At 54.2% G+C, this 23,817-nt stretch overlaps 9 protein-coding genes across 9 annotated transcripts; 4 read left to right on the top strand and 5 right to left on the bottom strand.

The window, feature by feature from the left end:
- The first annotated feature begins 83 nt into the window (after positions 1-83).
- Positions 84-3,489, top strand: OCT1 (metalloendopeptidase). The gene is made up of 4 exons (XM_076641154.1): positions 84-678; positions 1,093-1,630; positions 1,817-2,590; positions 2,680-3,489. The coding sequence occupies exons 1-4, from the start codon at positions 127-129 to the stop codon at positions 3,333-3,335; spliced, it is 2,520 nt and encodes an 839-aa protein (XP_076495173.1). The 5' UTR covers positions 84-126; the 3' UTR covers positions 3,336-3,489.
- Positions 3,490-3,838: 349 nt separating this feature from the next.
- Positions 3,839-7,885, top strand: BDY24DRAFT_394281 (cullin family protein). Its single transcript, XM_076641153.1, has 18 exons — positions 3,839-4,056; positions 4,144-4,490; positions 4,578-4,651; positions 4,730-4,840; positions 4,912-5,440; positions 5,514-5,550; positions 5,634-5,816; positions 5,897-6,106; positions 6,196-6,226; positions 6,304-6,333; positions 6,398-6,484; positions 6,561-6,609; positions 6,693-6,921; positions 7,019-7,191; positions 7,266-7,364; positions 7,447-7,484; positions 7,564-7,630; positions 7,703-7,885. The coding sequence occupies exons 1-18, from the start codon at positions 3,927-3,929 to the stop codon at positions 7,754-7,756; spliced, it is 2,478 nt and encodes an 825-aa protein (XP_076495172.1). The 5' UTR covers positions 3,839-3,926; the 3' UTR covers positions 7,757-7,885.
- A 680-nt stretch (positions 7,886-8,565) lies between these two features.
- Positions 8,566-11,249, top strand: BDY24DRAFT_342213 (uncharacterized protein; the record flags this gene model as incomplete). Its single annotated transcript, XM_076637472.1, has 13 exons — positions 8,566-8,609; positions 8,763-8,784; positions 8,931-9,042; positions 9,115-9,212; positions 9,304-9,707; positions 9,798-9,903; positions 9,982-10,023; positions 10,097-10,264; positions 10,339-10,424; positions 10,511-10,618; positions 10,742-10,924; positions 11,011-11,034; positions 11,183-11,249. 13 exons carry the CDS (start codon positions 8,566-8,568, stop codon positions 11,247-11,249), a joined length of 1,464 nt encoding a protein of 487 aa, XP_076495171.1.
- Positions 11,250-12,668: 1,419 nt separating this feature from the next.
- Positions 12,669-15,112, bottom strand: BDY24DRAFT_394274 (uncharacterized protein). The gene is made up of 6 exons (XM_076641152.1): positions 14,974-15,112; positions 14,748-14,879; positions 14,548-14,669; positions 13,601-14,486; positions 12,966-13,492; positions 12,669-12,894 (listed from the first exon to the last, which is right to left on the bottom strand). Exons 1-6 carry the CDS (start codon positions 15,007-15,009, stop codon positions 12,720-12,722), a joined length of 1,878 nt encoding a protein of 625 aa, XP_076495170.1. The 5' UTR covers positions 15,010-15,112; the 3' UTR covers positions 12,669-12,719.
- A 1,649-nt stretch (positions 15,113-16,761) lies between these two features.
- Positions 16,762-18,257, bottom strand: BDY24DRAFT_416563 (uncharacterized protein; the record flags this gene model as incomplete). The annotated part of the gene is made up of 6 exons (XM_076643601.1): positions 16,762-17,050; positions 17,129-17,242; positions 17,350-17,409; positions 17,505-17,693; positions 17,805-17,982; positions 18,182-18,257. 6 exons carry the CDS (start codon positions 18,255-18,257, stop codon positions 16,762-16,764), a joined length of 906 nt encoding a protein of 301 aa, XP_076495169.1.
- On the bottom strand, positions 18,018-19,221 carry BDY24DRAFT_117179 (uncharacterized protein). Its single transcript, XM_076635907.1, has 3 exons — positions 18,808-19,221; positions 18,553-18,689; positions 18,018-18,456 (listed from the first exon to the last, which is right to left on the bottom strand). The coding sequence occupies exons 1-3, from the start codon at positions 18,972-18,974 to the stop codon at positions 18,245-18,247; spliced, it is 516 nt and encodes a 171-aa protein (XP_076495168.1). The 5' UTR covers positions 18,975-19,221; the 3' UTR covers positions 18,018-18,244.
- On the bottom strand, positions 18,727-20,339 carry BDY24DRAFT_394266 (uncharacterized protein). Its single transcript, XM_076641151.1, has 4 exons — positions 20,157-20,339; positions 19,608-20,074; positions 19,431-19,514; positions 18,727-19,339 (listed from the first exon to the last, which is right to left on the bottom strand). Exons 1-4 carry the CDS (start codon positions 20,277-20,279, stop codon positions 18,985-18,987), a joined length of 1,029 nt encoding a protein of 342 aa, XP_076495167.1. The 5' UTR covers positions 20,280-20,339; the 3' UTR covers positions 18,727-18,984.
- A 1,780-nt stretch (positions 20,340-22,119) lies between these two features.
- Positions 22,120-22,395, bottom strand: BDY24DRAFT_334114 (uncharacterized protein; the record flags this gene model as incomplete). The annotated part of the gene is made up of 2 exons (XM_076637156.1): positions 22,120-22,251; positions 22,366-22,395. Coding segments are annotated over 2 exons (162 nt in total), but the record flags the coding sequence as incomplete, so codon positions are not given.
- A 696-nt stretch (positions 22,396-23,091) lies between these two features.
- Positions 23,092-23,786, top strand: BDY24DRAFT_394263 (uncharacterized protein). Its single transcript, XM_076641150.1, has one exon. The coding sequence runs from the start codon at positions 23,149-23,151 to the stop codon at positions 23,698-23,700; it is 552 nt and encodes a 183-aa protein (XP_076495165.1). The 5' UTR covers positions 23,092-23,148; the 3' UTR covers positions 23,701-23,786.
- The last annotated feature ends 31 nt before the right edge of the window (positions 23,787-23,817 follow it).

The following is a 23,817-nucleotide window of genomic DNA, read 5'->3' as shown; positions in this document are numbered from 1 at the left end:
TTCTTTTTTCTGGGTCGTCATGCAAGGTTGGAAAAGGAAAAAGACGAAGCTCAACTCTCCTCGAATCCCCTTCCTTCGTTCTCCTTCCAACTTTCACCCTCCTCCCTTCTTCCCTTTCCCTACAAGATGCTAGTCCGTTGTAGTACTCCCTTAAGGAGATCTATCCCTGCGATCCTCTCTACAGCAACTCGGTCGATCTCGTCGATTCTACTCCCTTCACTTCGACTTCGACCCTCCTTCTCTCCCCGATCCCATCGACCTCTCTCTACGACTCCTCTCCCTACGACCTCGTTCGCCTCTCCTTCCTCCCTCACAGCCTACTTTGATCTTCCTTCCTCCTCAGAATCCTCCTCCTCCTCGTCTTCCAGCCCTACAGGACTCTTCCAACAACCTCTCCTCACCTCTCCTTCGGGACTTCGATCCATCTCCTCCCATGTCACCCAGCACGCTCAACTCCTCCTCAAACGAATTCACAAAGCTCCCAAATCTCAATCCGAACTTCAAAAGGTCGTGAAAAACTTTGATCGACTGAGCGACAAGTTGTGCGGAGTTATCGACATGTGCGAGTCCATCTGGACGTCTCATCCGGACGACGACTGGAAGCAAGAGGCAGGGAGGGTGTACGAGGAGTTGTGTAGGGTTATGAACGAGATGAACGTGGATCAGGAGTTGTATAATGTGAGTCAGGGTAGTCTTTTCTGAGGGGGCGGGAGAGGAGGAGAGGAGAGGAGAGGAGAGGAAGGGAGAAGAGAAGAGGTCGGACGAGCGTTTGAAGACGTTGTAGAGTCCATTGGAAGGGCTCGAGAAGGAATCGAAGATCTACATTGACTTCTACGAGTAAGCCTGGGCCGAGAGGAGAGTCGAGGAAGGCGCGGGGAGAGACTCTGAATTGAGCTCAAGCTCATTCGGTTCCCTTCCTGCTTGAGCTCGACTCGTTTCGAGACCACCTCCTGCCCTTCCTCGACTCCGGACTCGACTCTACTTCATCAGATTCCATTCCTCAGAGTCTACTCTACTCGATCATATACATTACTCCAAAATCAAGCTCATTTTCATCGCTCAAACTGACTCTTCCCTCCTCTCCTCTCCCAGGCCCTCCTCCTCGCAACCGAAACCCCTTCCATCTCCTCCAACTTCACACCCGAAGAAGCCCAAACCGCCTCCGTCCTCCTGCACGACTTCCAAAAATCCGGGATCCACCTCCCTCCCGCTTCTCGAGCTCTCTTCGTCGACCTCTCGGAGAAAGTCATCGGACTCGGTCGGCAGTTCTCGACCAACATCGCTTCTCCTCCCTCCTCGGCTCTCAAAGCCATGACCGTCAATTTCGCCGATGCAGAGGTGCTGAAACCTGGACTGGGAGAGAGTTTTGTGAGGAGGGTGAGGAGCGGAAGGAGAGGAGGAGCGATCGTTCAAGCGGGGAGTTGGGAGGGGATGACAGTGTTGAGGAAGGCGGAGGATGAGGAGAGTAGGAGAAGGCTTTGGAAGGCTGGTCAAGGAGGAGGGGAGGTCGCTGGGGAAAGAGTGGGAGTGCTGGAGGAGTTGCTGGGGACGAGAGCGAAACTGGCTGGGTTGGTGGGCAGGGGAAGCTGGGGAGAGGTCGAGTTGGAGAACAAGATGGCGAAGAACCCTGGTGAGTGTCCACTGTTCGGGTTCCTGCTGCTTGTCGGTGGAGTGCTTTTGGAGAGCTGGGTTGAGTCTTCGATCCTGCTGGACCGATATCTCGAGCGGACGAACGAGAAAATCCGCCTCGCCTCGACGCGTCGTTTCTTCTCACCTTTCGCTGACTCCCTTCTCTCTTCGCCTTCTCTCTCGCCAGCTCACGTCACTCAATTCCTCACCTCCCTCGCCTCATCCAACCTCCCATCCTCCCTATCCGAAATCTCCCTCCTCGCCGCCCTCAAACAATCCCACCTCTCCCTTCCCTCCCCTCCCTCCCTTCAACCGTGGGACCGCGACTTCTACCTCCGACGCCACGCCTCCACCTCCACTATCAAACCCCTCCCTCCTCTATCCCCTTACTTTTCGGTCGGAACCATCCTCAACGGTCTCTCTACTCTCTTCAAAAGCCTCTACGGAATCTCTCTCGTCCCCTCGCCAGCCGCTCCAGGAGAGACGTGGCACCCTTCCGTTCGGAAACTCGAGGTCGTCGACGAGATCGAGGGAGTCGTGGGTTACGTGTACTGCGATCTCTTCTCTCGAGAGGGAAAAGCAGGAAACGCAGCTCATTACACTGTGAGGTGTTCGAGAAGGGTCGACGACGACGATGTCGAGGGAGATTTGGATCTGCTTGAGAAGACGTTGGGTGAAGGGAACTGGGGGACGGGAGGGATCTGGGGAGGTGGAAGTAGTGGGAATGGGGCTGGTGGAGGAGGGCTGTTTGGTGGTGGAGTCTCGAAGGCTGGGTTCGATCCTAGGGTTGGAGGGTTGCAAGTGAAGGAGGTCAAGGCGAAGGGGAGGGAAGGGAGCTTCCAGTTGCCGATTGCGGTTCTGAATTGCGATTTCGAGCTCCCGACGTACCAGAGTGGACCTACGCTGTTGAACTACCAGGAGGTCGAGACGATTTTCCATGAGATGGGACACGCGATGCACTGTGAGTCTCTTGGTCGGGTCGTTTTCGTTTTCGTCGTCGCGTCGAGCTCTGCTAACCTCCTCTTCTTCGTTCTATCCTTCTTTCATCAGCCATGCTCGGACGTACCTCCCTCCACAACGTCTCCGGAACTCGAGTCCCCACCGATCTCGCCGAACTTCCCTCGATCCTCATGGAATCCTTCTGCTCGTCCTCCTCCATCCTCCCTCTGCTCCTGACCCACCACCAAACCGGTCTCCCTCCCGCTCCCGAGCTCCTCGAAGCTCACAAACTCCAACGAGCCTCCTTCCCCGCTCTCGAAAACTCTACTCAAATCCACATGGCTCTCCTCGACCAACACCTTCACTCTGTTCATCCTCAGGACGCCGAGAAGTTCGATTCGACGCGGATCAACAAGGAGTTGACGAACGGGATGGGCATCTTCCCGTTTGTGGAAGGCACGGCTCCTCAGATCCTGTTTGGCCATCTGTTCGGGTACGGAGCGAGCTACTACTCGTATCTGTTCGATCGAGCGATTGCTGGCAGGGTTTGGGAGGAGGTGTTCCAGAGTGGGGAGGGAGTTGGGAAGGGAGTTGGGTTGGAAGGGTTGAGAGATGGCGGAGAGAGGTTGAAAGGAGAGTTGTTGATGTGGGGTGGAGGAAGAGATCCTTGGGAGATGGTTGCTGGAGTGTTGAAGGATGAGCAGTTGAGGAGTGGAGACGGAGGAGCGATGAAGAAGGTTGGCGAGTGGGGAGTGGGAGGGAAGTAAGAACGGTGGGCGGAGACGCGTCGAGGTTGGTGTTTTCGTTTCGTATTTGCTTGCTGCCCCTGCCTCCCTGCCTAGACTAGTTCGTGTTTCTTTAGTTCGGTTAGGGTCGAAGAGAAGATGTTGTAGGATTGATTAGACGCTACTTTACTCTCTGTTCGGGTGAGGAGAGGACAGACAGGAAGAAAGGAGAGTGCGATCCCACCTTCCTCCTCTCTGAGTCTTCCAGCAAGACCGACCGTCGATAGACCACTCCCAAGAGTCAGAGCGCTGCTTCTACCCCGACTCTTACTCTTGTACCACTTGTCGGAAATATGCCTCTGCTCAACTCTTTCGCAAGACGATGGTCGAGGAGATCGAGCTCACTTCTTCTACTGAGTTGGTCGAGAAGCAGCAGCCGCCGAGCTACTACTTTCGGCAGATTTTCGGACAGCCCGGATAAAGAAGTCCCCGATGGTTCCACTGAAGCTCTGAAAAGGCAATTATAACAATACATAACGATAAAGCCTTCGCTTCAGCAAGGAGGGAAGCAACGCCGTTGAAAGTTGAGCTCGCCTCCTTCCCTCAACCCATCACCCCTCCCTCTTCCTCAAGATGGCCGTCACTTTCGACGCTCTTCCGGTGTTCAATACAGCCTTCACTCAGCTCCAAGCTACCTCGAACGACACCTCATCTTCCAGACCAGGTTCAGCGAGGAAAATCATCCTTCGGCTACCTCCACCTCGTCAGCCCTTCCTCTCTCTCCTCCCTCTCCTCTCCTTCCTCTCGATAGCTCTGCTGATTTTGTTCCATTCTTCTCTTCTTCATCCAGCTACGCAATCTCAAGCTTCTTCTACTCTCCTGCCAACTCTCCTCCAGTCGATCTCGCTTCTCCTCTCGCCTACAGCTCTCGCCTCGGTCTCGTTCCCTCCGATCCCTCTCCTCCTGCCCAAGCTCCCCGTCTCCCTCGAAACCCTCTACCAAGCTTGCAAGACTCTCGTTCTCGTTCATGGCAAAGGAGAGGAGATCTACGAGCGATTCAAGCTCGATCTGGAAAGAGGAGCGGTTGGAATGATGAGGCTTTGGAGGGAGGAGGCCCTGGCAAACGGAGGCTCGAAGGAAGGAGATGCTTGGGTCGAGATCTTGGTCAAAGGATGGGAATGGTGGTCTGGAAGAATTGTAAGTCGGGAGATCTACTACTCATCTGTGCTTTTGTGTCGAAGAAATGGGAGGAAGAGTGAAGCTGACCTTGGACTGGACACTCAGGATCTTCTGAGATCCATCTTGCTTCCCTTGGATCGCTCGTTCGTGCTCGTCAATACTGGGACTTCAAACATCCTGTGAGCTCACTCGAACCATGCCTACTCTGAACTTTGCTTCGATCTGACCTACTTGCTGTTTCTTCTCGTTGCTCTCAGCGATCTCTCGAGAGAGATCTTCAAGACCATCGTCTTCGAGAACTCGCAAACGACGACCGATAAGACTTCAGCTGCTCTTCTCAGCTTCGTCGCCCACGAACGAGATAACGGGTCAGTCTAAGGTCCTTCCTCGACAGAATTCGTTTTTCTTGGTCTGACTCGAGCTCGTCATCTTCTTGCAGTGCCTCCCAAACCCTTCGACCTCTCTTCCACACCCTCGCAACCTCCCTCCTCTCTCCTCTCTCCCTGCTCTCGACTCTCCTCCTTCCGTCTCTCAAAGAGTCCACCACCACTTTCTACACCTCCCTCCGAACTACTCTCCTTGAGCCCTCCACCCCGATCGCCGTCTACCTTCGTCGAGCGGAGGAGAGTCTCTCAGCCGAGGAGGATCGTCTCGTCGAAGTCTTTGGGCTCTCGAAAGACAGCGGAGGAATCGTCAAGATCGTCGAGAACGTCTTGATCACTCAGGGAAAGGAAGATATCATCAAGAGGGGTATCTCTGAGGGGATGGTTGGCGGTGGGTCGTCGGATCTGTCGATGGAGGTGGACGAGGAGGTGGACGACGGGACGGACAAGGGAAAGGGAAAGGAGGGAGAGAAGGTCAAGAAGGAGACGAAGCCGGATGAGGAGGGATTGACGAGGTTGATGAGATTGCTGAGGAGGGTTGGATCTGATGGTGGTGTGAAGCCCGTCTGGGGAGAGTGGGTTCGAGTGAGTCCTCGATTTTCTTCGACGCGTCGACTTTTTGCTTCCTTCGCTGACTCGCCTTGATCTCTCTTCGCAGACTCACGTCGAGGAGCTCATCAGCGACCCTGTCAATGGTACGACTTCGTCTCTCCCGTTCTGCTCGATCCTACTCGTCTTCGCTCGATCTGACAACTTCTCCTCCCTTCTCTCTCCCCAGACGACACCATGGTCCAATCTCTCCTCACCTTCCGAACCCACATTTTCTCTATCCTCGCTGGAGCCTTCTCCATCCCAACTTCCGACGGAGCGTCCGTTCGAGATCGAGTCCTGGCCGAAGCAGCCAACAACGCGTTCCAGAACGGAATGTCGAAGAGGAGGAACAAGCCTGCTGAGATGATTGGTTCGTTCGAGGTTTCTCTCTCCTTTCACCTCGTCCAATCTCCAGTCGTCTGACATTCTGTCCTGTTCCTCGTTGTTCAGCCAAATCCCTCGACCAACTCCTCCGATCTCGAACGACCTCAGCTGCGACGGTGTCCTCAAGACTCGACGATCTCTTGACGCTCGTTCGATTCACTCGAGACAAGGATGTCTTCAAAGCTTTCTACGTGACCGGACTGGCGAAGAGGCTGCTTCTTGGAAGGACGGCTAGTGACGACGCTGAGCTGGGGATGGTTGATCGTCTGAAGAAGGGTAGGTCGCCTTCCTTCTCAATCGACGACGCGACTTCTCGAGACGGAGCTGAAATCCGACTCTTCTCTTCCTTTCCTTCGTTTCTTCAGAACTTGGAGACGACTTTACCACCGGAGACGGGTGAGTTCATGCCAATCTCCCGGCTCGCTTGAGCGGGACACGCTCGCTGACACCCCTTCCCTCTTTCCTCCTTCCAGAATGATGGCCGATCTGAACCTCTCAACCGAGTGAGCCTTGTCTCCGTCTCTCAACCCTTTGAGCTTTGAGTTGAACCCGATCTCGATCTTACAGGCTCATGAAGAACTATCGATCGAAGCACGACGCGTCGGACGACATGGATCTCTCCGTCTCGGTTCTCAGTAACGCCAACTGGCCGTCGTGAGTCCCCCCTGACTCTGAATGATGTACAACTCGTCGAAATCTGACTCGTGCGTTTTTTTTTCTTCATCTACAGATACCCCGATCTCGGAAAGGGCTGGGAAGCCTTCGCTCTTCCTCCAACTGTTCGTTCGCTATTAGCTTTCCCTCTCGTTCGTCTCGATCTCGACTCCTGACCAGCTTCTTTTCTTCCTTCAACCATTTCTAGCTCAACGCTGCTCTCGACCGTTTCAAGCAATTCTACACCTCCTCTCACCAAGGTCGACTCCTCTCGTGGCGATACCAACTCTTCACGCTCAACCTCAAGGCTCGTTTCCCTCTCGGAACCAAAGACCTCAGCGTCAGTCTCTACCAGGCGATGGTGCTCTTGCTTTTCAACGACGTTGAAGAGAAGGGGACGTTGGGATGGTCGGAGATCAAGGAGAGGACGGGGATCGGTGAGTCTCGACGAAAAGAAACGACTTTCCTTGGGCCGCGCCGATTCTTCGAAATCGAGCCGACCTTTCGCTCGTTTCGTTTCGTTTCGTTTCACAGAAACCGACGAGCTTCGAAGAACCCTTCAGTCCCTCGCTTGTGGACGGATCCGAGTGCTCAGCAAGCACCCCGCTGGGAAGGACGTGAAGGAGTCGGACACGTTCTCGTTCAACCACAAGTTCGAGCATGAGAAGCTCAAGCTGAAGGTCAACCAGATCCAGCAGGCTCAGAGTGTGAGTTGCTTCTTTGCCTCTTTTTTTCGGAGAGGTTCGGGGAACTAATGTTTTTGGTTGGGTTGCGTATCTAGGCTGAGGAGGATCAACGCACGGAAACGAGAGTGCTGCACGACCGATCTCACTTGCTCGACGCTGCGATTGTTAGGATCATGAAGTCGACCAAGACCTCTGTAAGTATACTCTTTCTCCGTTCCGTACTCTCACCAGCTTTCTCGCTGACCAGTCCTTTCTCGTCGCATCGAACCATTACAGACGTGGAACGACCTAACCAACCTCTGCGTCGAAGCAGTGTGCGTCTCCACCCCGCCCCTCCCTCCTTTCCCCCCTGCTCCCAAGCTGACCACCCTCTCTCTACCAACATCCCAACAGCCGACGAACGTTCCCTCCCGAACCCAAGATGATCAAGCAGCAGATCGAGTCGCTGATTGAACGAGAGGTGCGTCTCGCTTCCCTCCTCTTTTCGACGCGTCCTGACCTTTCTCCGCTCTCTTTTTTTTTCTTTGGACAGTATTTGGCGAGGGACGACGAGGATCCGATGAGGGTGCTGCACTACCTCGCTTAGCTTAGCTTTGGAGGGGTTGTTTTTTTGGTTTGACGAGCGACGAGCAGGAGCGTCGACGCGGTTGTTTGGTTCTCTCGTTCTTCAGTTGATCCCTCATAGCCTACCTCGATAGATCTCGTCTTTCTCCAATGGTGTAGCATACCCATCACAAGAAGTGAAAATTTCAGCTGAAAGAGGCCAGCCCTTGAATCTTGCAGGATGTTTCACACTCCGGAATCGAGACATGTCCGTTCGAGGTGACCTCGGTTCGTCCTTCCTTCTCAACGACCAGCATCACCCCTTCCTCCCTTACCCTCTTCTCTCCTCCACACCTCCTGGCCACTCACTCTCATTCGGCCATGCCTCGCTCCTCAGACGTGTACGACCTCCTTCCTGGAGGCTCTGCTTCCTCCTCTGCTTCCTCCTCCTTGCCCAAAAAGATCTCGCTCTTGCTCCGTCGGAAACCGTTGCTTTCAACTTTCCTAACCATCTCCTCCTTATCCTTAATCTACGTCTTCATCTTTCCTAATCACCCTGCGGCTCTTTCTAACGGGATCCAATCGTCCTGGGGTTCGTCTTCTTCATCCGAAGGAGGTTACCTCCCTGCTCTCGGAAGCGCGGCGAGTGAGCGACAGAGATGCGATCAGGTTTGGAGGGAGGAAGGAAGGGTTTGGCCGCCTGCTGCTTCTATAGGAACTGCTGCGGGTGGAGGAGGAGAAGGAGTAGCTCATGGGAACGGAGGGTGGGGGACGGAAGCCGAGGAGAGGGAAGGCTTCAGTTTGGAAGAGGAGATCAAAGGAGGCAAGACGAGGAAGGACGTTTTGAAGGAGATGGTAGGAAAGACTAAAGGGTTTTATGTTAGGGATTGGCCGCTGTAAGTACATGCATAGTGGGTCTGGGGGAGGGAGAGGTAGAGGGAGGAGGGAGAGGGAGGAGGGAGGTGACAGAAGAGACGAAGCTCATCAAGTCCTTCCTTCCTTTTCGCTCTCTGACTCTCGTTTTTTTCTCGGTTTTCGAACGCATACAGTCATTTAGGATGGAACAACATCGTCAGTTTTAACCACCCTTTTCAGCTTTTCCAAGCTCGTCCGTTGGGTCCTTCCTCGCCTCGCTCGCTCAAGCTCGCCAAAGAGCTGAACCGAACCGTCCCTTCTTCCCTCCTTCTCCCTCCTTCTCCCTCCTCTCTTTCCCTCAGAGATACATCATCGAAGCTTCCCTCCTCCACGCTGAACTCCTGGATCGAGTTCTCGTCGTCCCAACGGTCGTTTACGCTCGAGCGTGCGAGTTCGACAAGCTCACTTGTCAAGGTCAGCTCTCAATCCCATCTCCTTCCTTTTGTTCTTAACCCAACCTGACTTTCTTTTCTTTTGACTTTGCAGCCTACGCCAAGATGGTGAACCGAGGAGACGCTCTTCAATCGGACGAATGGAGGGACAGTCCTATCGAGAAGCAGTGGGCTTGGTTGATTCCAACCGAGGTGAGCTCGAGCTCTCTCTCTCCTTCCTTTCCTTTCCTCTTCCTCCCTTCCTCCCTCAAGCTCACTCCTCCTCTCAATCTCCTTTTTTCAGCTCATGATGGACCTCGCTCTCATCCAACGAACGCGTCCTTTGATGACTACCGCCGACTACCTCCTCCTGCACGACCTCCCGGCCTCCCTCGAAACAGCCAAAGGGAACTGGGATCGAGAAGCCTATCACTCCTCGTCCGATACGGGACTGCACGTCATTCCTAACGGCAACTACGACAACGGGATCTCGAGAGTCGATAGGATGCCTGCCGGGTGGGAGGCGGCAGTGGAGGAGGGGAACAAGGGAGAAGGGTTGGGGAAGAAGATCAGGGAGGTGCTGGAGGGGAAGACGACCGAGGAGTGGGAGACGGTCAAGAATCAGGTCGGGAGAGGAGAGAGCGAGGAGGTGTTGGAGAGAGAGTTGAGGAAGGTTGGAGCTTATGTGCTGCATACTTGGCAGGGGTCGTGAGTCGCTTTTAGCTTTCGCTTTGGGGACGGGGACGCGTCGAATCGAGAGCTGACTTTTCGACGTTTCGTTTCATCCTTGAATGGCAGTCATGGAATGGAGTACGTTCGAACCGTCACGGAACCCATCAAGCAGGTCTCTCTCGGAGAGGGAATGAAAGGGTTTTGGGACGATTATCATCACATCACCAAGGAGGTTCGTTCCGCTTTCTCTTCTCAAGCTCGTCTCGTCTAGAAGCTGACTCCTCCTCCTCCCTTTTCCCATTCCAACCAGGTCCTCCTCCTCGAAGGAGAAACGCACTACTGGCGTAAACCCGTGAGCCCTTCTCTCCTTCTTTTCTCCTCGTTCCAACCCTCGAACTGACTCTCCTCGACGCGTCGTCTTTTAGGGATCCCTCCGCTTCACCACCGTCCCCGCCCAAACCTCGTTCGCCAAGATGGTTCTTCGGGACATCATGCCTCCTCCGGTTCTCAACGCGATGGCTATCCGACTCGATCAGAGGATGACCGAGAAGGTCGGAGGGAGGATGTGGACGTCGGCGCATATGCGACGAGGGGTGAGTTTCTCTTCGTCGTGCGAGAGAGCGAGGGAGAGAGAGAGAGACTGATCGTTCGTTTTTTGTTTGAGCAGGACTTCATCCATCACGAGTGGGTGATGAACCAGGACGGGTATGCGCACTTCAATCGGATCAAGGAGTGGATGGGGAAGGGACGAGAGTAAGTTTCGAGTTTCCGAGTTTCGAGTTTCGTTCGTTCGAGAGACGAGGAAAGCTGAAACATTTTTTGCTTGTTTCGGACAACAGCGTCCTCGTCGATATCAAGAACTCGGGGAAAGTAGAGATGTACCCCGTCCCAGGAGCCGTCCCCGACGAGTCGTTCAAGACGATGGAACCTCCGAAGAAGAATGATCCGTTCGTCCTCGTCTTTCCTCTTCCCTCCCTCTCCTCTCCCTTCCCGTCTTTCTTCTCTCTTTCCTTTCTCGCATTCTACTCACTTCTTCTCCCTCCCTCCCTCTCTTCTTCGTGCCCCGTCAGATTCTACCTCGCCACCGACGAACGAAACGACACCATGATCGCCTACTTCAAGGAGCACGGAGCGGTGATGGTGAACGACCTCATCACGCCTGAGGATCGAAGGGAGCTGGCTGCTTGGAGTTTGGTGTTCACGGATGTGCTCGGGGTGATGGAGCAGACGCTGCTGGCCAGGGCTGGGTACTTGTGAGTCGCGTCGGTTCCGTCGTTGTTGGTTTCGGCGTTCTCCAAACTGACTCGTTCCTTCGTTCGTTTGTCTGTTTCTCGCCCAGCTACGGACACGCTCTTTCCTCAGTGTACGTCCCAGCCCGTCCTGCATTTCTCGGCTCCTTCCTTCCTCCTCCTCGTCTCGTCGCTCTCTCTCGCTGACCGTCTCCTCCTTCCTTCCTTTCTCCCTCCTCGTACACTTCTTCTTTCACCACCCCTCTCAATTCAATCCTACAGAGCCGGAGGAGCAGTGAACCACCGAGGAAGCTTGAACAAGGATCCTAGAACGACCAAGATTGACTAGACGTCTCAGAGGGGGTTTCGACTCGAGGTCGACGCGTCCCTTTTTTTTCTTCTTCTTCCTCGTCTATCTTCGTCTTACTTTTTTTTTCGCCGGGACATTTTTGGGAGGGGACGTTTAGATTACAACAGCTACTCTGAGCTAGCCTGGTGGGTTGGTTTCTTGACCCCGGCGAATCTGAAAGCGTTTTTGGTTTGTTGGAGGGTCGATCTCGCAACAAGGAAGCGGCGACGTCGAGAAAAGCGGAGAAAACGACGCATGCTTGCTGAAGTTCCGAGATGGGGAGGAAACCATCGACGATGGCGGGGAAAATGGGACCAGCGAGGGCGAGAAGAGAAAGAGGGAAGGAAGACGCCGTCGGATCGACGAGGAGGAGGAGAAAGTTCGTTGGATGAGGAAAAGGTGACGGCTGGAAGAGAAAAAGACTACTCAAGATGAGCTTGTACTTCCTCGTTCTGCTGGGATTGAAAGTGAAGTCGTTCAGCGGAAAGGTCAAAAAACAGCGTGAGAGCGGGTCGCGTCGAGTTCATCGAGTGACTTCGACAAAGCTCCTCGCGCCCGTGGTCCCATCTCAGCCCAGACTTCCCGAGGCGGAAGAGCCGATATGTTCTGTCTACCCTTCCTCCCCTCTCGCTCGTCTCGGCATCAACGCAGTTGCTTTTCTTTGTTGATCGTTCGCTGCTTCGTCTCCTAGGTAGCCTTATATGACCTGCTTGATCTTCTCATAATTTACCGTTCTTTTACGACGGACACAACGACGAAAGATGAAAGAGTGGAGGAAGCAGGAGAAAGAAGAAGCTGTGAGCAGACGCGTCGTCGACAACGCGACGCTCAAAAGACCAGCGCTTCCTTCAAGGTCTGTTTCTTCGCCCTTGTGGTGGAGAGCTACGAGAGAGAATTAAGTCATCAATCTTGCTTGCGAGTCTGCCACTGAAGCGAGCTGTCAGAGGGGACATAACGAGTATCAGAAGAGTTCGTTCGTCGCGATGTTGTTCATCGAAGATGGGGTTAGGATGGTAACCTGGTCAAGCCTCAGAGGAAGGAATGACGCAAGATCAGTCCCGGTCCTAGTCCCACCCAAAGTGTTCTTTTTGGCCGAGAAGGGAAATGTCGGTTCGACCCGCCATTTTTTTGGTCTCGTCTCGGCCGCTTATGCCCTTTCTTCGTCGTTATTTCCTCTTGATTTCACTCAGAAGTAAGAAGTCCCTTGTCGCTCCCTGTTTACCATCAAAAGGGTAAGGCCCAGCGTCCTGCAGAGCTGAGCTTTCTCAGGTCAACGGACGACGCGTCGAGGTTTCGAACGGCGCTTGCGCTCAACCCAGCTCCTCTTGGAAGCCGATGAGAGACGAAGCATCACGTTCCGTATATTAAGCGTACCACACAAAGCAAAGGAACGTAAACAAACAATACAAGCCCATGGAGTCCTCGTACAATCCTCCTCGCTCCCTATCCCCAACCTCCTGCGTCCACCTCTCAACGCCTCCTCCCACCCGACCAACTCAAAGCCTGGTCGGAGAAGAAGAAGAATCGGCGGTCATAGAAGCTCTGAATGAAACTTTGTAAACGAGGGAGACGAGGGTGAAGACGAACTGACCTCAAAAAGCTCTCGAACGAAAGAGTGTCGTCCGTCTTTGAAATCGGGGAGAGTCTGTGAAAGGAAAGCAAAATCAGTGATTGCTAAAAGGAACAAACGGATAGCCGAGAAAGGAATGTACTCACCGAGAGTCGAATCCAGCGAGATCAAACCCGGCACTGAGCAAAGCACCACGAACCTCTTCCCTCCCACACTTTATCATCGCCTCTACTGGATCGACCTCCGTCTCCCCACATCCAAAGCAGAGGCAGTGAGGAATTCCTCTCCAGTCCGAACCCTCCTCTCCTTCGTCCTCCACCTCGACCTGCGATCCATCCAACTCTCGACTGACCGACGCCTCGAGAACGACGCGTCCTCCTCGACCGCGAGCGACGAGTTGAGCTCGACTTCCGACGGGGATGTGAGCTCCAAAGATGTTGAGCCGAAGAAGATTGATCCATGAGAGGACTTCGACAATGGTTTGGTACCCTCCTAGAAGATCCGAGACGAAGGAGTGGGAAGGGAGGGTCGTTCGAAGTCGTTCAAGGCAGTGGGAGGAGCATGCGAGGGTGATTGCGAGAGTGGGAGTGGGAGTGAGGGAGCCGACGAAGGAGATGAGTGAGAGGGAGGGTAGGAAGACGCCAGCGACTCTAAAACGAGTGCAGGTGAGGTTCTGGGGTCGAGCAACGCGGAAAAAAGAACGCAGCGAAAAAAGGCGAAGAAAAAAGAACGTCAGCACCAGAAAGAGGACGCGTCGCTCCAAAAGAGGTGTGAGGCTGACCCAGTCGCCTCCCCAGCTCCCTCCAGAAAACCTCAACTCCTGAAGCGTTCCAACCAGGTGAGGCTCGATTAAGATGTATTCGAGGTGGACCGGGAGGACGACGGTCGTAGGGGCGAACTCGAATCGAAGCTTCCGAAGCTCGAGCCCAACGGTTCCTTCTTCACGAACGTATTCTCCTGTGAGACCTTCCAATTCCAGTCGATTCCAATGATCAGGTATATCCGAAGACGGAGGCAGTGACATCGCTCCTCCGATCCAGTGAGGGAGGGCAGGGTCTCCTCGGAAGACGAAGGATTTGGCCTGGAATGGACGGACGACGACCGAGATCGACCGAAGGGAAGGTTGAAGGGAGACTGCTCCAAGCCAGGTGTATCCAAGGCATCGAGAGCGAGAGTTGACCTCGAGGTGTACGCTACTGAGCTCGGGGAGAGGAGATCCGGTGAGTGGACCTTGGACGACCTGGGTGGCGAGGTGGTTCCGATGACGGGAAGACGAGTGGTAGCGGACTCCGAGGGAGGGAATCCTGATCCCGAACGAGGACAACATCTCGACGAAGTGCTTGAAGACGATGATCTTGTTAGGAACGTCGTCCTCCATTACGTGACCGACGAAGTTCCGTAGGACGAGAGGACCAGCGGGTCGTTCGGGGAGGTCTTGAGGCCGACGAACTGTCTTCGAGAGAAAGGGAACCCGACTGTTGTAGTCGTTGATTTCGAGGTTGACGATGGAGGGATGGTCGAAGATGGCGAGGAGGAGAGGGTTGGTGACGAGTTGGAAGGTGAATGCGAAGGTGTTGAGATTTGAGAAGGCGTTGACGGCGGCGACGAAGCGAGGGAGGACCTGGTAGGGAACGAGCAGGAGGCATGGGTCGACGACACGGAGGGTTCTGCAGCCGTTCAGAAAGTCAGTACAATCTTTAAGAGTAGGAGCAGCTGAATGAGACTGACTTGACTCGATGGCATCGTTCAGGATCGAACAGGAGAAGAGAGAGAGCGTCGACCTTCGCGTCGTTCGTTCCGAGATCGTTCGAGATCAGTTTGACGTCTCTGTCGAGAAGACGAAGGACCACCTGAGAAACGAAGAGAGAAGTCGTAGATTCTCAGCATGCTGGTAGAGCAAGTCCTCAGAAGGAAGAGCGTGAACCGACCTCTCGGAGCAGACGACAAGTCGAAGCGAGGGATCGAAGCTCGGTGTTGTTGTCCCATCCATGAAGCTCCTCAGCGATCAAGTAGAGAACATCTGGAGGGCAGTAGACGAGGCATTTGGAGCGGATTGAGGTCTGAAGTAATCGAGGAGAGAGACCGGAGTCAGAACTGGTCGAGAAATATGGAAACGAAAGGAGGAGAAGGAGGAGGAGAGGAAGGCCAGCTCACCGTTCTCTGTCGCTGGCCACTAAGGAACTCTGCCATGCCTAGAGAGTCGAAGGTTTGATCTGAGGGACGAGAGGAAGATTCGGGAAGGTGAGAGTAGTCGTTAAAGGGGGTAAAGCCGATTGAGTCGAGCTTGACGAGGTGAAAGTTGGGGGGAGGAAGGAAGGCGAGCTCACTTTCGCCCCTTCGTTTTCAGCATTCATCCCCTCTCCTCTACCCTTTCCGATATCTCCAATTTTCGGACTTCTATCCAACTCGGAATACATTAATCTCGCATCTCGATCCGTATGGACCGGCAAAATCAGTCACTCGCAATCTGGGAGGCCCAGGAGCGACCTGTTGTTCTTGAGGTGAGCTCTCCTCCCTTCTTCTGTTCTTGCTCCTTTATGCTCCTCTCCTGACTTTCTTTGTTCATCTCTACCATCCCCTCACTGAGCTCCCTGATGGAATCTGGGAGTCCATGCTTGAAGCTGGGTGTGCGAGGAGGACGCTTCGTGGCTTCCTCCTCGTCGGCGACGCTTGTTCGACGTTTGTCTTTGCCTTCTTCCTCCCCCTTTGCTTCTGGGTGATTCTGGTTCGCGATAAATCTCTGGAATTTCCGTAGGTCTTTTCTGCTGCTTCGGATCCTCCAGTTCTAGCTCATCCTGTCCCTCGGTTCAAAGCTCGACGCGTCTTCCGTTGACCACCTGAGGTAGCTCAGCTCTGCAGGACGCTGGACCTCGCCCTTTTGATGATGAACAGGGAGCGACAAGGGAGTTTTCACTTCTGAGGAAGATCAAGAGGAAAGAACGACGAAGAAAGGGCATAAGCGGCCGAGACGAGACAAAAAAGATGGCGGGTCGAACCGACCATTTCCCTTTAGGAGTAGCAAAAAGAACGTTTGTAGTGGGGGCCGGGACTGATCGTGCGACGCCTCTGCAGGTGAGAGTGTCTATACACGAACAGGTTACCATCATACCACTTAGGACGTCTTCGATGTAAGATACCGAGATGTTTTGTGTCAAAAGTTTGTTTCCTTTATACCCTTTTTAGCCTTGTCCCTTGCCAAATCTTTGAAGCAGCAAACCCATTGTTTTCAGCTTGACCACCCAGGCTGCCTAGTGGAAGTCCCAAAGGTAAAACGCTAGAGACGCTGCCAAATCAGCTTGTGCTCGACGCGTCGAGCTTTTCGGGCCTGCTTCTCCTAGTTTCTGCTTCGAAGATCCATGCATTCCACCGGACAGTACAGAGCTTGAACTAAATGGAAAGGAATCGATAAACAAGAAGTAATAGTGGGAGTCAAACTTAGATCTAGAAAACACGAGAACGCGGCACGACGCACGACGAGAGGATTCCAAACGACCGCTGCTAAGAAGAGAAGCTAGTCGACGGGAGCTGGGTGTGTAGACGAGAAGGCTATAGAATGAGGATTGGTGATAAGAAAAACCCTAAAGGGGAGTGAAAGGGCTTCAAGGTACCCCAGTCAGGACGAGGCAGGTAGGCGGAAAAAAAAAAGGAGGGAGACGAGAGCCGCAAGAGCGACGGAGGACCAACGTGAACGGGTATATATGGGGAGAAAATGTGAAAAGTACATACTTGTTTGTAATTTACGAAATCGATGGTGTATCTAGACGAGAGGGAAAGCGAACGAGGAGTGGAGCGAGAGAAAGAGAAAGCGAGGAAGAGGGAGAGAGACAGACGAGCGTCCACGGAGAGGGAGACCTCCATGTGTATCTAGAGCGAAAAGTGATGACCTGGAGTCAGCTCGTGGAGCAAGGAATAAGACAGAAAATGAAGACGCGACGAACCGATCTAAAAATCGTCCGTGGACGACTCGCCCTCCAAGCGCTGCGCATGCTCTTCTTCCAGAAGATCCGAGATGAAGGTGGAGGTGGAGGTGGAAGGAGGAGGTGACAAGAACGAGGAAGAATAGGAGGCGAGGGATTGCGAGGGAGAGGGTGTGGTGACGGCCAGGGAAGAGCTGGACGAGGTCGAAGGTTGAAGGCCAGGCTGGGTCGTAGGGCCGACCTCGAAGTACGAGGCGTTGAAGGACGGGGACCATGGTTTGGCGAGTTCAATAGACTCGTCCGACGTGTCCGGGCTGAATGGCGAGGGAGCAAGGTCGGAGTCAGTCCAAGGTTCGTCAAGGTTCAACGGAATCCGACGCGACGCGACTCACGTCCATTCATTCCCGTTCTCTTGCTGCTGCTCAGCTACAGGTTCCTTCTCGCTCGAACGTTTGACACTCCCTCCTCCCTCCCTAAGAAGATCTCCGGTATCGTCTAGCTCGAGACTGCGAGGGAATAACGCGTTAACGTCAGCTACGCGTTCGAAAGAAAAGATCAAGGACGGGACGGAAGTCCCGCGAAAGCAGAGGTCGAGCAGACGGGTTGTACTAACCTTGATAGATCCAGCTCCCCATCTTCTTCACCGGAAGCAGAACTTGATGTTGACCCATGGCTACGAGGAGAGGAGGAGAGAGATGAGACGACGGATTCAGCGATGCCTCTCGAGTCTCCGAAAAAAGGGACAGGGACGAAGAGACCTGCACTCACGAGGAATTCAAAGGATTCAAATCGCTTGGGGCATCCGAACGTGTCCCAGCTTGGTGATCCGATCCGGTGGGAGCTGAAGAGGAGGTTGAGAGGAGCTTCGTCGACGGGAGACCGGTGATGCTGGATGAACTAGTGTTGAGCTTGATCTTGGGTCGGAGTGGTGGTTTCTGCTGCTGAGATTGAGTTTTTCTAGAGTAGAAGTAGTTGAGAAGGAGGGGATAGAAATTGAAAAGAAGAGAGATGGGAACGAGGTTCAGTTCAGGGTCGAGCAGAAGGAAAGAGGAGAGTCCGAGCACGCACTCAGGCACCGTCGATCCCAACCCTCTCCCCAACGACGGCGCACCAGGTTCCTTCTTCTTCGAAGCCTTGTTACTTGATGAGCGAGGGGCATTTAAAGATTCGTATTCCATGGATTCGATCTTGGCAATACTGGGCCTGCTAACCCTCTTCCCAAGGGTGGGCTGAGCTTCCAAAACGACTTGAACGAGAATCCAACGACGGGAGGCAGACAGGGTCAGTTTACCGGTTTTCTATGACCTGAAACGTAGGCGTTAAGATGGGGGGAGAAGTGGAAGAGTATGGAGAAGGGGCTGTAAAGACGGGGAGGGATCCTAGGGACGAGACGGAAGGTGGGAAGGGGGAGGGAACGAAGAGGGAGGAACGAGAGACCGACTCACGAGCTTCCGTTGCCCCTGCTGCTTCGTTGCCAGCGGAGGAAGAGGTCGACGAGATCCGAGTAGTCATGGCAGGCATGTTGAAGAGAATTGGCGAGAGAGGCTGAAATAGAGAGGAGGAAGGAGGTGGCAAGAAGTGAGTGGTGGTTGAAGGTCAACCGAAGCCAGGAACGAAAACGAACTTCTTCCTTCCCAATCCCTCTCCCCCTCTCTCCCGCGATCGAAAACGTTCGTGCTCTCTCCGAAGAGACCACAAGAGAACACAATCCCTCTCTGAGCTGAGGAAGGCGAAGAAAAGAGAAGCGTTTAAGGTGTCAGCGAAGGTGAGGGAGAGAGAAAAGGGAAGGCGACGCGAGGCTCGGAAGCATCCTCACCCTTCATCTCCTCTTCTTCGTTCTCGAAAGACGTTCGAAGTATAGACATCGGATCAGCTCGAAACTGGTCTGTCTTAATCTGGCTTGAAGTGGGGTACGCTCGTTCTTGAGCGAATATATACAGAGAGGCGAAAAACCTGAACCAAACAACCGAAGACGAGCGCGTCAGTTTCAGCCCTCGTTCTCTGCTTCTCCTTCCTTCCTTACTTCCCCCCCCTCAAAAAGTCCGTCACTCCGAAAGAAGGATAGACTCACAAGACTCTTCGTCTCCCCGATAAACCCTCCAGCGACGCGTCCTCTCGTCGCTCTCGTGCTCGAGACCGACGAAGCCAATCGATCTCGTTCACTCCTTCAAAGCTCACGAGCTGCCTCTCTCCTCCTTTCCGTCCGTGAGCGAAACTAGATGATGGGTGTACTGACATACATCAAGGATCACACCTTCCGCTTCTTTGCGGGCGACTCCATCTCAACGTCTCCCTCTCCAACTCCTCCAGCTCCAGCAGCAGAAACGACGCGTTTCCCTCTGCCCTTCTTCCCTCCCTTCTTCGCTCCTCCTCCTCCAACCACCGTGGAGCTCTCCACCGCCACCACTTCTACTGGTGCTGCTGGTGCTGGTGCTGAAGTCGTCGAAGTCGAAGCTACTGCTGATCCTCCTGCGGCGACGTCGTCCAGGACCGGCGCTCCCTCTCCCTCTCCTTCGACGGCAGCTTTGGCGAGAGCTTTCCCCTTCCTCCGAGCTTGAGATTTGGTTCGGTTTGGACGAGAGGGAGTGAAGATATGTTGAGAACTGATGAACAACCAAGCAACCAAGCGAAGAAGGAAGCAAAAGGTCAGCTCAATCGAGCGAAGGAAGGAAGGACGGGAAAGCTCAAACGTACGTGATCCCTTTCCTCTTCGCCATCTCGGGCAGCGGTATCGTCGACAGCGTAACCTTGAAGTAGGGCGTGTGAACCATCTTGGGACTAAGAAACAGCCAACGGACAAGAACAAAAGGTCAGCGTCCGTCTCAGAAGAAACAGAAGGGACGAAGGAAGGAAAAGCAGAGCTCAACTCACCCAACCTTCCCACTCAAGACCTCTTTCAGCCTCTCCAACGCAAGCTCAGCTTCTCTCACTGAATCCCTCTCCCCTCCTCCTTCCTCAGCACTAGTATCCTCCTCCAGATCCTCCAAACACCCCGTCTCGTTGTACTGCCAGAGTCCTCGCATCCCTTCCTCCTCCTCCCCTCTCTCCTCCTCGTCGTCGTCCTCCATCGACACGTCCTTCTCAACCTCCTTCCCCTTGCCTTTCGCAACCTCTCGTAGACGAAGTCTTTGAGCCTCCCTGTCCAGAGCGAGCAGAGCGAGGTATTCTCGTTTGACGATCTCTACGGTTGAGATGAGTTTAGGGATGAGGTGGGTCGTGTTGGAACGAGCTTTGGAGGGTTTCGGTTTGAAGGTTGAGCTCGAAGCGAGAGGTTCAGCGGATGTAGGAGTTGGTGTTGGTGGGAGAGTATGCATGGTGAGAGGACGAGGTGGGTTCTCCTTTGAAAAGACGAAAGAGAGGGTCAGCGAAAGGCGAGGGGAAGGAAGGGAAGGAAGAGAGGGAAGGAGAAGCGAAACGTACTTGGAGAAACTTGAGAGCGAAAGCGACGTAGTTCTTGAGGTGACCTTGGGTGGAGATCCTCATAAGATGAGGGCTCGTCTCGGCTGCTACTTCTGCCGCGGGAGGAACGATGGGCTCGGCCATTTTTGGGGGGGAGGGAGGGAAGGGAAGGAGGGAAGGCAGGAGGAGGATCGAAGGAGTTGAAGGTCAACTCGATTTCGCGAGTCGACTCCCTTTTCCCTTTTCTGTTTTGAGTCCGAGTACAAAAAGCATAGAATGCGAGCGCCTGACGAGAAGCGTATAAAAAGGGTTCTAGTCGTAACTACAATGGGGAGAGTGGGAAGATAAATGGTGTCAAGAAAGAGGAAGGGAAGCGAACAAAAAAAAAAAAAAACCGACGTCGAAACCCTTCTTCCTCTCTTCCCAACTTCTGACCTACATCGAAGCCTACTCCTGCTCCATCTGCTGCTGCTCTCCACCACCCGACGCGTCACCGTTCCCGTCCCCTTCTTCCTCATCCTCCTCTCCCACCGCGTCTCCATCCCCGTCCTCTCTCATGTCTCCCAAATCACCCGAGGGTCCTCCTCCTCCTGAACTCGGATCTAATTCGTCCTGCTCCCCTCCCGGTACGTTCGAGTCCCCAGGCGTAGGAGCAGGGAAAGGGAAGCTCGCTCGACTGCTACTCCATCTCGGAACTGATTCGGGAGCGACTGGTCCTCCCGATCCAGGCGTGTTGGCTTCGTCGGGAGAGTACGACGACGGTCCTTGTGGCTGCTGTAGATGCTGAGGGTACGAGTTGGGTTCGTGGGTAGGGTAGGACTGAGGGTAATTTAGATTTTGAGGAGCGAGAGGAAGAGGGAGAGGAAGGGGACCGCCGTTTCGAGAGGTTTGGTTGGGATGAGGAGAGCTGGTGGTGGAATTGGGATCGGAGGTGGAGTTGAGACTGGCGTAGGCTGGGAAGGAACCTCCGTTGTTGGCAGAAAGGGGAGGTCTGTAGTATCTGTCGACGAAGTCCTGCGGAGGACCCTGAGGAGGAGGAGGAACTCCTGATGAGAGAGCGGGAGAGGAGGGTTGACGTTGGTTTTGGAGTTGGGAGGACGATCCGTTGTTGAGGTATCGAGGATGATTCGAAGGGGAAGGGCCTCCTGGGTAAGTTGGGTAGCCTTGGATTGAGCGAGGGTCATAAGGAGACGCTGAGCGAGAGGGATCGTCTTGTTGGAGGCGAGGAGAGAACGAGGGAGGACCGCCGTAAGAGGGAGGGTAGGAAGGACCGGCTGATGGGTGCTCTGGGTAGTAGGGTTGTTGAGGAGGTTGCGAATGAGACATGAAGTTCGAGTGGGGAGGAGGTGGTTGAGAAGGGAACAACGGGTATTGGTAGGGGACGACTCCGGGGAGAAGTTGAGCAGGGTACTGCGACGACGACGATGGATTGAACGAAGAGGGTGACTGGAAGATGGAAAAGTGGAGAAAGCAAGACGAAAAGAGTCAGGGAAAGAAAAGAAGACGCGACCTCTCGACGCGTCGTCCGAACGACACTCGAACTCACTGTATCTCGATATCCCCAAGGTTGCTCCCCATCGGACGACCCCTCACTCCCAGAGCTCGACCCATCCTCCACCATCGGTCCATCCTTCGGTCGATGGTGTCGAGGTTGATGCTGCTGTAGCTGATCCTGATCCTGATCCCGAGGCTGCTGTTGATCTCCTCGCTCCTCCGCGTCCTCCTCCAAAACGACCGGCTCGGGTTTCTTCTTCTTCTTCTTCTTGGAAAGAGGAGCTTTCCCTGCCAGCTCTAGAGCTATGGTCTTCTTCCCTTTCCCTCGAACCATCGGGACGTGAGGAGAGTCGTCGAACTCGGTTTCGGCTGAGAGCGGGAAACGAAGAAAGGGAGGAGAAACAAAGTTGAGCTCTCTTTCTCGTGAAAAAGCGATTAAATTCCAGAGAAGAAGGCACTCACGTATTCCAGCTCCAGGTAACTCATCTCCCTTGCAACCCTTCACCAACCAATGCCTCCTGAGAGCGTCCTTCCTCGAGAACGACTTGTCGCACTTCGCACACTTGAACGGCTTGAGGTCGAGATGGATCCGCTTGTGTCGTTTGAGATCATGGTTTCGGTTCTGTATTCACATCAAAAGGAAAGGAAAGGAGATCAGCTCAATGTCTCATCTCTGAGAAGCTCGAAAGCTTCGAGGCAAGCTCGCACGGAGGAAGGAGCGAGAGAGAGGACTCACGAACGACTGAGCACACTGATCGCACTTGAACGGTCTATCCGGACCTTGATCCTGAGCCTGTAGCCTCTTCCTCTCCGCCTCTTGGGCATTTTGTTCCTCCAAATTCTCGTCGTCGGCAGCGTAATCGTTCTCGTTCGAGGCACCTGCCTCCATCGACCTGTTCGCTTCCTCCTCCGAAACGATCTCCCTTCCTCCTCCTCTAGCCGTTCCGTTGGCGGTTGACGTCCTCCTAGCCTTCCTGCCTATGGAAGACGACGAGGGTTCCTCCTCGCCTCCCTCCGAAGCTGGCCTCTTGGCTCCTGAGGATCTACTCGCTCTTCTCGGAGGGTTGTGTCTCGTTCCAGCTCCTGCTCCTGCTCCCTCGACCGGTCGAGCTCCCAAGACCAACCCGACTCCTCCTGGACCCATGAAGGGTCCTTCCGGCCCTACGTCCGGGTTGTTTTGATCGTTCTCTCCTGCTGGATCGGTTCCGAGAAGACGAGGAGGTGAGGAACGACGGTGGTTGGCGAGTTGGTGATGGGGAGGAGGGTAGTAGGCTTCGGGAGCTCGGACGACTCCTCCCATTGCTGCTGGAGGAGGAAGATGGTGCTGCTGATGCTGGTAGACTGGGTGTTGGAGAGGCGAGGGTTGCTGCTGCTGCTGCTGCTGGTAGGAAGGGTAGACGGCGTGGGCGTGAGGAGGAGGTGGGTAGGGAGGGAACGAGGAGGACGAGGACGAGGAAGGTCCGTTCTCGTTGTTGATGTTGATGTTGTTGTTGTAGGAAGGGTACATGGGCTGCTGCGGATGCTGCTGGTGTTGCTGAGAGTGCGAAGAGGATGCGTTCGAGTTGTAGGAAGACGAGTGATGGGGCTGAAGGGGAAGAGGAGAGGATCGATTGGAGGAAGAGGACGAGTTTTCGACGACGACCGACCGAGCTTGTTCCAGAGGAGGAGGAGCCCAAGAAAAGGGAGATTCCTCAGAGGGAGAAGGTGGGTTGGCGTAGTGAGAGCTAGAAGGTTGTCCTGTAGAGTAGGGCTGCAAAAAAGAGAGAAGGAAGGAGAGTCGGATCAGCTCGAGGTCTCCTCTCTCTTCTTTCAAGACTCCTCCTTCGTTCCCTTCTTCCTCCCGTTCCACCATCCACTCTTCGTATATCTATATACACCAGATACTGCTCTCCTCCCTCTACCACCGAGATCTCCTTCTTTGCCATTGTTCCGAGAAGGAGGAACGAGCTCAGACGAACGGTGGCTGGGGGATGGGTGGCGTGGGAGGGGAAGAGGGAAGGAACCAAGCTCAAAGGGAAGTCGACGACTTACCACCTCTCTCGTCGGTATAGATCCTCCAGCGGGACTGTAAGCCTGCTGCATGCCTCTCTCTGTAGAGTTTTGATTCCGAGATGCGGGGGAAGAGAAAGAAGGAAAGAGGAGGGAGCTAGTTCGTGGTGGTCGAAAAGAAGGAAGGAGGGCGAGGCCT

The sequence above is a fragment of the Mrakia frigida genome (genome assembly GCF_051309035.1).
Source record: "Mrakia frigida strain ATCC 22029 unplaced genomic scaffold BDY24scaffold_22, whole genome shotgun sequence".
NCBI classification, from domain to species: domain Eukaryota; kingdom Fungi; phylum Basidiomycota; class Tremellomycetes; order Cystofilobasidiales; family Mrakiaceae; genus Mrakia; species Mrakia frigida.
Note: the sequence above shows the minus strand (reverse complement) of the source record. Positions and strands in the feature narration are given on the sequence as shown.